We start from the raw sequence: 15,656 nt of genomic DNA, 5'->3' as shown, positions 1-15,656 counted from the left end.
GCTCTTCTCTCGCCCCAAAGCACTCACAGACGGCCCAGTCCTCCCTCCCAGCTGCAGTCAGAGCAGGAGACGTTAACCCCTCCACGTCCAGACTGCAAGTGAATCGCACATGTGCGGAACCGCCGCTGGCCGATCTATCGCTCTGATCTCGACCTGGTTTCCAGTCAGGGCGGGATGTGAATGTAAAATTTTCTTTGTCTAATATAAATCACTGAAAGAAGGTTCATTTGTAGTTCTAAACATATTCAGGGTGTTTTTTTACTCAGTTTTTGTCTCTCCCACGACGTTATTCCTCTCTCCTACAGCAGCCATTACAATTACATGCATATGGACAATTATGCAAATTAGGCAATGACTTCATTTAGCGACTTTTAGGACAGCCAATAGCTACTTTTCTTACTGAGGAGTTGGCAACAGTGCACATTGCAAACAGACAGTGGAGCATCATGGCCAACATTTGACCGCTACCTCCATCCACACATAAACCAAATGTCACAACACTTATGTTGATTGAAACGTGCTGCTGTAGCTTGGAACGACTTAGCCATCTAGCGAAGGCTCGCAAGCTAACGTTAGCACTCTCATTATTGTTGGTGGCACCGAATCATCACAGAGCCAACAAACATCACTGACAGCTTCTATTTGAAAACAGTTTTGGTACTTGGTGCAAAACACACGTAACTAACAGGCTCCTTGTTGTCTCCAGCCGCCATGTCAAAAGTTGAGAAGTTTGCTACGTCACAAAGATGGCGACCGTTGAAGATGAGAAGTGCTCGTCATTTCACACTCAACTTTCGGACAGTTTTGAGCGCGCCAATAGTTCACTACATTTTCCTGCAATACGCAATGTGACTGCACTTAGCGCACTTGTGTACTTAAAATATTAAGTGCAAAAGTCTGAGATTTGAGACATATTGTTTTTTTTTGGTGTGTGCGTCACGCAAGCAACTCCGTTGAAAGGAATTGGCACCATCTTGGCGTTTGGTATGAAGTTCATCCTACATCTATGAAAACAGAAAACTCAAGGCTGGACTTACTGAGACACCTGAACACACCTGGGCTGTTGTTAATCTTATTAGTAACATCTGTGATTTTCCTGCTGAGACGAGTAAACATTTCTGTTGTAGAGACGCTCTGTTGACACGTTACAGGTCTGCACACCTGAGCTACACTCACACAGGTGTTCTCACTCACAGGACTGATTAGGCCTCTTAGTTAAAGCAATCAGGTGACCTCAGGTGTGTCCCATCATCTCCCTGCTCTCCTTCAACCTGAGCCGAGGCCTCAACAGCCAAAATAACTCCGAGCACCTGTGGGCTCTGTCAGGTGAGCCTCTCTGACCAATCACACTTCAGGAGGTGTTCAGTGTGTTTCTCAGGTCCTGTTCTGTCTCGGTGAGTTCCTGGATTAAGGCTTTGCTGTAATTTGGGAGTAATTAAAGATAAAATGGAGATAATGCCCTCAGACAGCACACATGGTGAGTACAAACTCTTTAATTTCAGTTTGTGAGGAAGAGAAAGTCCATTATACACAAGTAAACACAGACAGTAGATAGAGTTTGGTGTTTGGTGATTTCCAGAGACATTTCTTTACACAAACTGCTGCCTGAATTTTAATTAGAGCTGCCGCTGGTTGTAATTGAGTCATCAGTTGTTTTTTCGATTAACCGCGCTGTCTCAAAAATATATAAGAAAAAAATGTGAAAAATGCACATCACAGTCACCAAAGCATCTTTACATCGTTTGTTTTGTCCGACCAACAGTCTCAGACCCAAAGATATGAAATTAAAATGAAATAAAACAGAAAAAAATCAGCAGTTTTCACATCTGAGGAGCTGGATCAGAGAATATTTGGCATTTCTGCTTCATTAGTGACTTAAATGATTAATTGATAATCAACAGTGTTGCCAGTTGTTTCAGCTCTGATCTCAACGCCTGTGAAAAATGAAATTAAATATTCATTTATAATTAGACATTTTGTTAAAGCTGATGTGGGCAGAAATCTAGAGAAGGCAGAGAAAGACAGAAAACACTCCCGCTTCCTGCAGCTCCCCCTCTCTGTCCGAAGCTCCTCCCACCAGACGACCACGGACATATGCGTGTCATATAGTAACAGTATTTCCTGTACATTGATTTATTTCATCTTATTTCAGTGGAGAGTTGCACGCAGATCATTCTGTCAGCCCCTCTAAATGAGACAAGAATTAGCTGCTAGCCACCCTGCGCTCCCTACGCCTCGCTCCCCTCTGCTGTGGACTGAGGGAGGAGGGGTAGACCTTTGGTTGGTGTCTGTAGCAGCTTGAATGCATTCAGCTTTAACCCCCCAGTGGCAGATGTCACAGTGGGCTGGTGGTCTGCAGCAGCGTCGGGTCTAACCTATGTAACAGCAGCAACAGAAAGTTTGCAGATCCAGCAGGGAGTCAGAGCTGTCCAGTCCCTCGGAGCTGGGGTTTATGCTGGCTGGATTCAGGTTACTGCAGCCGCTGACTCAGGGTCAGCCTCTGGAGCTGCCTACTCTCCTCCTGGCGAAGTGGTCTCTAACAGCGGGGAGTGAGGCAGAGGACACACTGTGATTCGAGGCTCTTGCTAACGTTAGCTACATAAACATGCACTTGAGGATGCAGCCATGAGCCTTTATCTCTGGTCAGCAGAAGGCTAACCTATTTGCAACCTTTTCTCTCCATCTCTGAAACACTTTGCTGATACTGATATTTATTTCATATTGTCAGACTCTCTGTGAGGGTCCTCTTTCACGTTGCTTTGTAGCGTAGTTAGAGTGTGTGTGTTTGAGATCCTGGAATAGCGACTTTCTCTGCAGGACTCTCCACCACTGAATCAGACTTTCACCATCTGACAGGACGTGCACGCTCATCTGCATTTGTAGAACAGCCAATAGGAATGCTGTCTCTCTGACCTGTGATTGGCCAAAGTCTCTCGTCACAGACTAGACTTTCTAAAGCCTGAAAACAGAGCCAAGACTATAGAAGCAAAATAAGACGCATATGTATTCTCATTAACAGCCACTGAATACTTGATATTGAAATTTGAATACGGCTGAATTCATGGCATTGAAATATTTTACCTTGAAAAGCATGTATCTGAATTTATTTGATCTGAGTTCATCTCTGAAATCAAAATAGAGGAGAAAATTCTTGATTTGCAATTTCAAAAGCTGATTTGAAATAACAAATTTAAGTTTCAGAATTTCAAAAAAAACTGATTCAGGTTGCTCAAATTCATTTGGTCAATTTAGATGAAAAAATTCAACTAAAAACATTTCAAATAGCAACATCCAGGCTGCCCAGGACACAAATTTGCTTATTCAGTTCAATCAACAACGGTAATTAAAACTAGCCAATCACAAGGAGAGCAGAGTGAGTCAGTCCTTCACTGTCCTAGGATTAGATCATCTGCATCACATGGAGGGTCCGCCACATTAAGTTCCATCCCAAACCAACTAGTGCCGAGTGGAACTGGGTTCTAAAACCCAACCACATTGAGTTGGTGCCGATGCAGACCCACCGACCATGTGCAACACAGAACTGCATTCGTGATAGTAGAAGCTCCACACAAGTAAAGTTCCACACACCACAAACATAAAGTGGAAGTAATTTGACTTTTCTCCAGAGCTCGCCGCTGTGTTTACACCCCACACCTTGATGTGGGAGCTTCATTCAGCTGTGAAGGTGACGACAGACAGAGCGACACTCTGAGATGGAGTGGGAGTGGATAGGGTCTGGTTTTGGAAAGGTCCTCTTTGTGTCAGCCCTGTCCAGGGTGAACCCCACCCCTCACCCAATGTCAGCTGGGATAGGCTCCAGCCTCCCGTGACCCCAACAGGATAAGCAGTGACAGAAAATGAATGAATAAATTCAAACATGAGTTTCATAGTAAAATATTTGAATGCCATGAATTCAGTGGTGTTTAAACTTCAGCATTAAGTGTTCAGTGGCTCTTAAATTCAAGTGATTATATCTATTATTTTTCATCCATACAAGAGGAGGTTCAGAAGCTTATTCTAGGTCTTGAGCTCAGTGACGCCAAAATAAAAACCCAGCTTTAAATTGTATCCAACAACCACTCAGACAAATTTTAATCATTTGATTTTCAGCCGATATGAGGAGCACTGAGGAAAAGACTGATGAGCAAATAACTGGAATTGAATACTTAGTAATCACAGTGAAATCACAGATGGTTTCCCTTCAGTTTAAGTGTTACACTAATGAGAAGAAGAACACAAGTACAGGACAGCGTTGTGTAAAGGTTTATGACTGGTGCGCTTTATTAAGATGAACTGATAACTTAAGATATAGACACAATTGTACAATTTATCAATCTGTACAAAACATAAAACCGTTCATTTTGACCCCCCTCTCACATTTTACCCTCCCAATTCATTGAAATGACATCATTTCAATCTTAACACGTTTACACTGGAATTACAGTCAGTTATAGAATTCAATATAGTAAAAAAAAGAAAAAAGAAATCAAACACATGTTTTTAAAAAAAACACAGAACAATGGAGGTACATGAAACAGGATCAGAAATCATATTTTCAGAAGAAAGGAATCACTTCGTCCACAGATTGCCAGCTGAGTGAGTCTGGAGAGGCTCGGCTGGCGGCGCCGTCTGTTCAAAAAGAAACGCCATTGGCGCTGCCAGCCAGGCTCCATCGCTCCAGACACACCGATCTACCCTCTGCCTCTACACACACATACACACACCAAGCTCAGGCATTGTATATGTCTGCTAACACCATCACACACTGACACGGCTAGAACCTGGAGATTCAACAGAGCACACACTTGGGGGGGGGGGGGGGGTTTAGCGAGTAGGTTTGTTAGCGAGGCATCTGTCAGTTTACAGACCGGGCACAACAGTTAGCTCGTTAAGCACGTCATCCTCGCCGGCCGCGCCGAAACCCTCAGCAGATTTCATGAACAGTAATGACAATGTCAGCTACGTAAGGCGATACGACACGGAGTTGCAGTCGTAACAGAAAGCCATGCATTGTGTTGAAGTCAGAGGCAGCTCGGTGTACGTAGGCTTAATGTGACGGGGACAACACAGCTGTCCGTCCCCCTGAGGGACAGACGGAGGGAGGGGACTGGTTGAGGAGGAGGAGGGTATGAAGGTGAGTTAGTAGCAGGTGAATGAGAGGTGTTTTCTGACAGGTACGCACGGTGAAGGAGGCACTGTGACCAGAAGTTGGCAAGAATGTGGCTGAGTCCCTCGAGTGTTTCCTCGTCTCCTTCAAACCTTTTCTGTCAGTGAGACGACTCGAGGACAGACTTCTGAGACTCAGCCTATGTTCTGCAGTGCTGAACATAACATTTTGGTTTTTGAGAAGTGGCACCGCCTTAATAAATAAACGGTATGTTATCTGACAAGAGGTCCAGATTCTCCATGTGCAGTAAAAATCTAACCCTAGACAAGAAGCATGTTTTTAAGGTTCAGTGCAAGATTGTGACGACTTCACGCTCATGAAATCAACCTAGAGGGTGAGACATTTCCTACTTTCTCAGGTGCATCCTAACTACAGTTCTGTGGTTACATGCGAAGCATAATTTGCGAGACGACAGGAGGTTTTTGATTATAATAATATTGAGTATCATAAGAATGTCATAGGAGAATACATCAGTTACTTCCGCTGTGTTTATTCCTTCATTTGCTATAGAAGTGCACTAAGAAACAAAAAGTCCAAACAGCTGTGTGCTAGTTTCTGCATAGTTGTAGTCAATATGTGAAAAAAGAATGTTTCCTAATGTCGGAGCAGGAAAGCTTGATGTGTCTTCGATCCTTCTGAGTATAAGCACGACGATCTCTGCACAAAGCCACACGGAGACGTAAAGTAGGACGACATGAACGTCTGAATGTTCGGGAGTTGTGTTCAGCTTTCACGGTGACGGCCTAAAGATCACGCACCCTTGAGGCGACGATAGTGTTCCACACAGAGTCCAGCTTGAGTCTTTCGCCAGATTAAACATGCAGCACAGCAGAGTGCCATCTTTATAGGACATGCAAAGCTGGCCCGACCCTGCCACCCGCCGTAAACACGGTGACGACAACGCGCTACATGCAAGCTCACGCCCCGCTCCTTCCGCTGCGCTAACTGAAGCTCGGCTAATGCAAAAGTTTCTACGTTTCAATAGCATCGTATTCACAGCAATCAGACCAAATGGCATGACACTACCTGAGCGCACGTGTCTACACTGCGCTCGATACATCCACATGTTTCCAAAACAGTACATTGCACTAAAGAGGAGGAGAAGAGGGGGAGGAGCCTAAAATGACGGAGAAGCTTGTATATGGGAATACACTTCAGAGCAACTTTGATGTGCTTTAAATTCATATATACCTAGTCGTAGATATATGATACGAGACAGAACGATCATAAAAAAAGTGGAGAAATCAACAGGAGCACAAAGTATGAAGAGAAGAAAACAAATCACATTCATATATTAAGACATTTTCGTGACATGTCAGCGCATCTACAGTAATGAAATCTAAAGTGATATGAAATGCCTGCTGTCCTGCAGTAGCCTGACGACAGAGGGGCTCTGCTTGGGGGGTCACCCCACGCGGTGACTTCTTATACTGGGATATATTTACCTGGGGCGGGGGAGGAGGGGTTTGGGTGGGGGAGGCAGGTACAGATAGATGCAGAGTTCGGGTCACAGCCTGGGAGCTGTGGCTCGTCCCTCCCGCACCGCACAGTACACTGAGGCAGTCTATTTTCTGAGGGCGGGGTCAGAGGAGGTGTGAGCTGGGAGCTGGGGAGGGAGGGGGGGAGAGAGGGGAGGCGAGGACTGTGGGAGAGAGGGGGAGGAGGGGGTAGCAGCAGATCCACGGCAGGGCTAGATGTTCTGACAGCACTGCATCTTTGGTTTGTTCTCAGTGGGCTGCACCTGGATGTTGACCACGTTGTTGCTGGGGGACATGTCGCTCTCCTGACGCTCCGACATCTGCTTCTGGGAGACGATACGGTAGATCTCTGATGGGGGGGGGAGGGAGGGGGGGGAGGCGTGGTTAGTGTTACATCCTGTTGAGATCTTTCCCTGTCCTGTTTACACTCCAACACAACACACACAGTTCATACTTTAATTTTACTTCTGTCTTTTTTGGCAGCTTTCTGTTTCTTGGTTTCCATCATCATCATCATCATCATCAGGATAAATTTCACACTTGTAGAAACTCTTATATTATTTAATTCAAATCTTCAGTAGGAATGAAGTGGAACAAGATTTAGAGACAAAGCGAGGGTGTGTGTCCACAACGGCCGCATGTTACAGCTCCACTCCGTCCGCTCTTACCTTTCACAATAAAAGCCCTAAACATTTATACTGCGTTGCTGCTTACCAGAGGGAACTTATTAATTATTCACAAAATTAAAATTATTTTGCTCTGGCCTCTTCTTTAAGTTTCTATTTAATGTAACACCATCACAGTGAAAAGTACTGAAACAGAAATAAATGTTACAAAAAGTTAATTTATTATTTTAGCATATTAACAAAAACAGTTTGGCCGGTGGGTTCCTTCCTCTGCCATCTAGTTAATTTCATACACTACATATCATACAGCTCGGGACTGACGGTAGCTAAAGGAGCTACCAGTGACAACTGAGAGATTTTTAACTCGAAGCGCTCGGAGCAGCTGCACAAAAAGCCGGAGCGTTCTGAAAAACGACACTTGGCGCAGCGCCCTTTCTCTAGGCGGCTGCACACACTCGCTCCTCGCTGGAACAATTGGTTAAAGATGTTGGTGCTCAGAAAAAAAAACAAAAAACAAGGTGGATACAGGATTTAAGATGTTATTAGTTTGGATTTACTGACAATAAGACAAACATTCCAGCCTCATTCTTTAAATCGTTGACTTCCTCCTCTGTTCACTCATTCATTCATCCTGTTACACAGACAGACAGACAGACAGACAGACAGTGGCTTTTACACAGACTGCTCACAGACAGCAGCAGAGCCATTAACACAGACAGAAAAGAACATGTAACAGTTTTATCTCTGCATCTCATCTCACTCATGATCACAAAAGGTTTGCCACTCCTACAAGATAAGCCGTTCACACAGCATGATGTCATGAAGTCCATCCACAGCGGCTGTGTGTTCACTCCACACCTGACTTCCTCTCACTGTAATCACCCTCATAAAACAGAAACACTGTGTGTCATTTCCTCCATATATGTAAAGTCTGTTGGCCTGTTTTTAACAGTCAGGGAAGTGGCTCCTTCAGTATCTGAGTTCAGCTCTGACTGCAGGAGCTGCGTGGACGAGACAACGAGCTGAGGCAGGCGTGTTAAAGATGCATGAGACACAAACACAGTACGAACCTGTCAGAATGGTCTGGAAGGCCGTCTCAACGTTGGTGGAGTCCAGAGCCGACGTCTCCAGAAAAGATAAACCATTCTTCTCTGCGGGGCAAAGTGAACCGTATGTCAAATATGTAACATTCCACAGATAGCAGACCAGTCTGACCCGCTCAACACAAATATGTGAATGTGAAACTCGTACCAGTCACAGCTGGAACATCAGCCGTGTGACGCAGTGAACAGCTGACGTTATATTTAATCTCCTTTATCACTTAAATGCATCAATCAGAATCATTACAAATATGACAATCCTGAGATACACAGTATAATCTGACCTGATCTAATTTACTGATCATTATGGCTGCTCTCGAGTCGGCACTTGGCCAGGAACTAGAATTACTGTGTTACTGCTGTATGTCTCCACGAACCAGTCAAGTTACAAAACATGGGTGCTTCATTATTTTATCCTGTTCCTATTGTATCCTGACATTTGTGTAAAAAAAATCTTCACAATTAGTGTATGAACTCTTGATATGGTTTTGTGAGGTCACAGTGACCTTTGACCACCAAATTCTGATTGGTTTATTCTTGAGTTCAAGCAGACGTTTGTGCCAAATTTGAAGTTCACTTGGGGAGCCAGTAGCTCACCTGGTAGATCAGGCGCCCCATGGGGGTGAGGGTTTGATTCCGACCCACAGCCTTTTACTAAAGGCTACTACTCCCTATTGATTAAAGGCAAAAAGACCTGAAAATCTTTAAAAGACATTTTCCATCCAGTTGTTCTTGAGATATTGTTTGACTTTTGACTTCTGAACACCAAATTCTGCTGAGTTCATCCTTAACTCAAAGTGGGCGTTTGTGCCAAATTTGAAGAAACCCCAAAGTGTCTTTGGGATATCGTGTTCACCAAGAATGGGACGGATAGACGTACGTATGTACAGACAACCCGGAAACATAATGCCTCCAGCCACAGCTATCACTGGCACAGAGGCATAAACACACTGGGCACAAAGTGCTGCTCAGTGCAGTGTAACTGTCATTGCAACTTTCAGACTGATGCAGTTGTTATTTTCCCACATTGTGCAAGCAGACTTTCGTCCATCTGTGCGCCCACGGGCCTGTAGCTCTTAAAATGAGGTGTGGTCAGGAACATTGTTGCCGTGTTGCTGTTTTGAAGCAGCAGAAATTGATTGATCCACTGACCAACATAAACCTGGTCTAAACTCAGAATGGTGCAGATTTTTCCTGCTATTTAAAGGGTCCATTATTCAGATAGTGAGATGGACCTACAGAGGCATGTTCACAACACACGTACACTCTGCTTGTTACACACACAGAAACGTGTGGATGGGTTACGTGTCGGTGAAATAATCCTAAATTAATGATAAATATAAAATATAATACAAAATATATAAATATGAATGACATTCTGTAAAATGTGAACGTAGCAGAGATCAGAGCAGAGCTGCTGTCTGACTCCACATTAAGAGAGACACTGTGCACGTTCACACACCACGAGCAGCGTAACTTCACTGATTATTTCAGAAGCTTTAAGTTTAGTTCAGTTTCCTCTGTCAGGTTTAGGACTAGAGTTTTTAGTGTTGCTGCTTAAATGATATTTACTGAATTACTCTCAGCAGAAAAACACTCACTGCTCCACTTTGCCAAATGTATGCCACCATGTAAACAGCGATGAGCCAGCCGCTGGTCAAATTCATGTTCTGCCCTAAACACACCTAGAATACATTAAAGGACTAAATACAACCCCGATTATGTGCCGTTTAACTGGCGTGGAGATGGACAAGCCTTAAATACACTTGCACTGAGCACCATTGTTTCAATACAGTGTTTTAGTGCAAGTTTGAAAAAATATATGGACACAATGGTCTCACCAGCAAAAGCCCGCGCCTCATCGGTGGGAACAGCCCGGAGGTGACGCAGGTCGCTCTTGTTGCCCACCAGCATGATGACGATGTTGCTGTCAGCGTGATCTCTCAGCTCCTTCAGCCAGCGCTCCACATTTTCATAAGTTAGATGTTTGGCAATGTCGTAGACCAGGAGGGCCCCCACCGCCCCGCGGTAGTACCTGCAGCACACACACACACACACACACACACACACACACACACACACACACACAAATCACTGGACTATTACAGGTAATTGAAGCACTTTGGTCACCATTCAGAGGAAAATTGCAGGAAATGAGAGATGGACGCTGTGTGTGGTTTGACGTTACCACCGCCTTCATGTCCTGCATAGAAAAGAGGCCTGCTGGGGGCCACACAAAACAGGCCTGCTGGGGGCCACACAAAACAGGCCTGCTGGGGGCCACACAAAAGCTTAGCAAGAATTCCTAATCTTTTCATTGTTGAGAAAATTTGAGCGACTGGATTGAGGAAAAACTAAAAGGTACCAACACACAAAGAAGCTGATAGCGATCCAGATGAGGCGATTAAATGGACTGTTCTTTTCAGTTTCAACTGTGTGAGTTATTATATTACGTTCTTCACCCAGCTGACCTCCTCCTCTGTACTCACGCTGATGTGATGGCACGGTAGCGCTCCTGGCCAGCTGTGTCCCAGATCTGGGCCTTCACCGTCTTGCCGTCCACCTGGATGCTGCGCGTGGCAAACTCGACTCCGATGGTGCTCTTACTCTCCAGGTTGAACTCGTTGCGGGTGAAACGGGACAGCAGGTTACTCTTCCCCACGCCTGAGTCACCGATGAGGACCACTGAGACACAGAACAGAAGGAACACATTTTAAAGGGACAGTTCACCCCAAAATCAAAACTACATATTTATCCTCTCACCTGTAGAACTATTTATCAGTCTAGATAGTTTTGGTGTGAGTTGTTGAGTGCTGGAGATATTGGCCGTACAGATGTCTGCCTTCTCTCCAGTATAATGGAACTAGATGGCACTCAGCTTGTGGAGCTCAAAGCGCCAAAAAATACATTTGAAAAACTCAACATCAACGTCTTTTACCAGAAATCATGACCTGGCTACTCAAGATGATCCACAGACCTTGTTGTGAGCAGTTTCATGCAGGAACTATTTTCTCTCTACTGAACTACACCCACCCATAATATCACCACACAGAAAGAAGCGTGCGTCTACTCGTGGACGACAGGCTCGCAATCATGACAGCCTGAGATGTAAACATTAATGGCGTCCTCCTCGGCTGAGCTGTATTGTTAGCTAGCAGTAGAGGCAGCTTAAGTCTGCACAGTGATACGGTTGGCAAGTGTAGTTTGGTGGAAGGAAAACTTCCTATGTGAGTATTGCTCTGAGTTTTTACTTACAATTTACTTGATTTTTTAAGACATTTCAAACAAATGTTAGCTGCATGCACCCATCTCACAGCATGACATTAAGGTATTCTCAAGTTAAAATATTCTTCGTCTTATGTGACACTGAGCTGAATCTGATCTTTTTGGTTTTGTTGATCAGACAAAACAACTCATGTGAAGACGTCATATGACATTTCACTGACTAACAGAATACTTGATTTATACAGAAAATTATGACCAGATTAACTGATAATAAAAATAATGATTAGCCCAGGTGTTAGTGGTGAAATTACAATTTTTACACATTACCTTTTCACTGATCAGTGCAATACTTAGGCCTATACTCAAACATACAGTATATATACTCTTGTTTAGAATTTTTATACCAAGTGCACTTTTGTACCTATTACATTTTTTAAATCAGTTCTACGTCTTTTTTTTTTTTTAATTAGACTTAGTAGACTTTTTAAAAAAGCTATTATAAAATGATAATTTACTAATATATCTTTGTAATAATTACATGATTCAATAATCCAACCTTATCCTGGAATATGGAAAGAAACCAGTTTTACTCTGACAGGTTCACTGACCTCAAGTTCTTTATTTATCATGTGAACAACAGTAGCAGCTGCTAGCATTGAAAAACTGAAGTCTCAGCAGCTCATCTGACAAAGCTCATTAAATATGTACACAGAGAAAATCACACCAGTGAAAACATTATTAAAATATAAACATAGAATAGTGCAAGTTTAAATATAACAGAATATAAACAATATAAATCAGTGGTGGAGGAAATTCTCAAATGTTTTTGTGGAGTATAAGTTACAATACTCCAGTGTTAAGTATCAAAGTACTCTTAATGCAGAATGGCCCATTTCAGAATGATGTAATCACTGGACTATAATTATTGAGCACTAATATGCACAGCTGGTAAAGGTGGAGTTCATTTTAATATAATTATATATATATTATATAGGCCTATATTTTATATGCTGCTGGATAGAATTTCCACACTAAAAATCAATACATTCTTATCTTAACCTATGATGACACATTTATTTGTGGTAGAAATGCATGATATGCCAATATATAGCAACTTATTTGGCTGATAACCATAATCGATATATCCACTTTCTCCCACCTGGTTTAACTGATCATCAAGTGTCTCCTGTAGTGGAACTAACATCATATTAAACATGTTTACTGTTATAACAATATTGGCTGCTGATATTATCATGCATCCCTAATTTGTGGATGACATTTTGCATTATGTGTCTAAATCTTAAAAGCAACTAGTAACTAAAAAGTATCATATAAATAGAGTTTATTTGCCTCTGTGATGCAGCGCAGGGGAAACATACTGTGGTATTAAATGGAAACTAAAAGTACAAGAACCTAAAAATCGAAGAGAACTAAGAAATGAGACCGTAATTACAGATGAATTAACTAAATGTAATCAAGACTGTAGTTAAAGAATAATAAGTATACATGTTGAGTGTATGGACACACACAGAGGTGTGAACAGATGTGACACAGTGAGTAACGTTAGTTCTTGTTGTTGTTGCCAAACGAAGCTTTAGAACAGTTAATAAATAAATGCTAACACTGAGTGTAGCCAGTTAGCTTCATGATTCTCTGTAAACCACAGATTTAATTCATGTTTGTAAATGTTACAGTCGTTAATGATCCTGTTTTCCTGTCCGGTTGGCTCGTATGGAGATAATGTGATAACGGTTAACGTTAGGTGTGTCCGCGCCCACTGCTAACATCAGCTAACGGCTAACGTTAGCCACCGCACATTACGCCCTGTCGTTTAACGGTAACGAACGTAACGTAACGAATCAGCCGCTAATCGCACCCTCGCTGTTTAGAGAAGGGTCGTTTTGAGTGTTTTAAATTATTGTTACTTGCTGACATGTGTCAGGAAGCTCGGTGAAAAGCAGACAGAGCACAAAGGTTGACGGTGGCTAAGTTAGCATGTTAGCATAGCCTGACAGTTAATCAGCTGGCCTGTTTAGCCAGTCAGCTAACAGCTCTGAGACAAAACGAGAAAAACCACAGTTTTACCTTTGAACAAATAATCATACTCGTCATCTCTAGTGCCCATCGTCTTACTGAGGAATGGTTAGTCCAAGATTTAATTAGTTTTTAATGAAAGGAAGGCGATCTACTGTATTTTACTCTTCCAACGGGAATCTGTTTGGGAGCCGTACTTCCGCAATGTCTTCTTCTTCCTCTTCTTCTTCGCAGCACACAAAGAACTCTGACACCCAGTGGTCAGGAAGGAACTGCACATCACCCTTACTGTGTGGAGTGAAGGTGTGAGCCAAAAGATTAGCTACAGGTCAGATCTGCAGAGATGGAAGAAGTATTCAGATACTTTACTGCAAAAAAGCACTCATACCAGACTGCTGAAATACTCCACCACAAATACTCAATTATTTATCTGTCAGTGTTATAATAATAATAATAATAATAATAATAATAAATACAATAATGATAATAATATTTTTTTATATAGCACATTTCAAAACATATGTTACAAATACAGTTGAATGAGGCAACTGTACAAACAATGAGGTATCTGTAAACAGCAAAGTGCTGATACAGGTGATACAAACAAATACAAATACATAGCTGTGTATAAATATGTACATGCATCCACACAAATAGGCACGTGCATGAATATATCCATACACACACATGCTCTGTGCACATATGCACAAAACACATATATACATATACAGACACTTATCACTGGGACCTTATAGAAATGGCATCCTAAAAAAAACCTTTTTTGTAGAGTGGATACAGATGTAGATGATGGTATCTCAACAGGAAGTACATTCCAGAGTTTGGGAGTCCTGACAGCAGAAGCCTGATCCCATCTAGATGCACAATTTGTCCGTCCTGTTTGTTTGTTTGTTGCAAACAGCAGGAAGAGCTGACTGGATGATCTCAGCACGGTCAGGCTCACAGGGTGTTCAGAGATCTGTTATATACTCAGGAGTTTGTCCAAGTCTGCTTTGAAAGTGAGTGATAAAATTAAAATTAGTGATAAAGTAGTTTTTTACAATGTAATGTGGCAGAAGGCTCATATATTTATATTTTTTACACACTTAACATACTCAGAATATTACATATATTTTATATTTCTAAATATCTTACATACTGGTGTGAAGATTAAAGCATAATGCACACACTGTATTATATTATTTTCTATGTTTTTATTCTTGCTATAATTCTTCATACCTAGTTAGTCAGGGTTAACTGAACAACTGCACATATACTTTATTATTATCATTACCACTGCTTCTCCCTCCACATTTTCTAACATAGAAACTTCATTCAAACATCAAAATATTCAGCTCAGTTAGGACATACATGTTTGTGTCAATCATATCCTTCAGACTTTCCAAAATATTAACAGTTTTCTGGGAAATTGTCCTCATTCAGATGATCTGATGAATGTTCAAATCTGACACAAATTCAAGTTTTTTCAAGCATTTTCAGAGCCTATGTCTTCATTCATACATTCATGTAGAAACTCCATTCAAACTTTAAAATGTTCCCCATCTTTCATACATTCTGGCATGTATTCAACTTTAAAATCCTCTTCAAACTTCTTGAAATATTCAGTCATGTTTGGAGCTTGGTAAAAAAAAAATGTCCATCTCAGGTTTTTACATTAGATTGTATTGGAGGGAATGTTCAGAGCTACAGTGGGGGACAAACTCTACTGACACCATCGAACTCAATGTTAACAGAGATCAGAAAAAATATTCCACATCATTCATACATTAGTTGTATTATTTAATGTTTAAAGCCAGTATTGCAGTGTAGCATCAGCTTTTCAGCATGCAGCATTCACAGCCACAATTTCTCCAGAAACTGTGCTCTCTAGTTTCACAGTTAATATTAGTAACTGTGATGTGCACGGACACCAGTACAGTTAACATTTTGAGTTTCCTAATAGTTCAGCTCATAAAGTGCTGCTGAAGTGTTTTAAGCACATGGAGTTAACTGTTTTCAGACCAGTGTT

The 15,656-nt window shown here is 42.1% G+C and overlaps 1 protein-coding gene across 1 annotated transcript; it reads right to left on the bottom strand.

Moving 5' to 3' along the window:
* Positions 1-4,807: 4,807 nt before the first annotated feature.
* On the bottom strand, positions 4,808-13,858 carry LOC125881184 (ras-related protein Rab-11A). The gene is made up of 5 exons (XM_049564225.1): positions 13,682-13,858; positions 10,861-11,056; positions 10,213-10,406; positions 8,342-8,422; positions 4,808-6,994 (listed from the first exon to the last, which is right to left on the bottom strand). Exons 1-5 carry the CDS (start codon positions 13,719-13,721, stop codon positions 6,858-6,860), a joined length of 648 nt encoding a protein of 215 aa, XP_049420182.1. The 5' UTR covers positions 13,722-13,858; the 3' UTR covers positions 4,808-6,857.
* Positions 13,859-15,656: the final 1,798 nt, after the last annotated feature.

This window comes from Epinephelus fuscoguttatus, linkage group LG2, assembly GCF_011397635.1.
Source record: "Epinephelus fuscoguttatus linkage group LG2, E.fuscoguttatus.final_Chr_v1".
Taxonomy (NCBI): Eukaryota; Metazoa; Chordata; class Actinopteri; order Perciformes; family Serranidae; genus Epinephelus; species Epinephelus fuscoguttatus.
Note: the sequence above shows the minus strand (reverse complement) of the source record. Positions and strands in the feature narration are given on the sequence as shown.

What these genes read in the sequence shown, in the direction of transcription:
- LOC125881184 (XM_049564225.1), bottom strand. Translation starts at nt 13,721, where the DNA reads ATGGGCACTAGAGATGACGAGTATGATTATTTGTTCAAAG. An exon ending in TGAGGCGCGGGCTTTTGCTG is followed by an intron (nt 8,423 to 10,212) that starts GTGAGACCATTG and finishes TTTGCCCCGCAG; the next exon opens with AGAAGAATGGTTTATCTTTT. An exon ending in CTTCCAGACCATTCTGACAG is followed by an intron (nt 6,995 to 8,341) that starts GTTCGTACTGTG and finishes CCCCCCCATCAG; the next exon opens with AGATCTACCGTATCGTCTCC.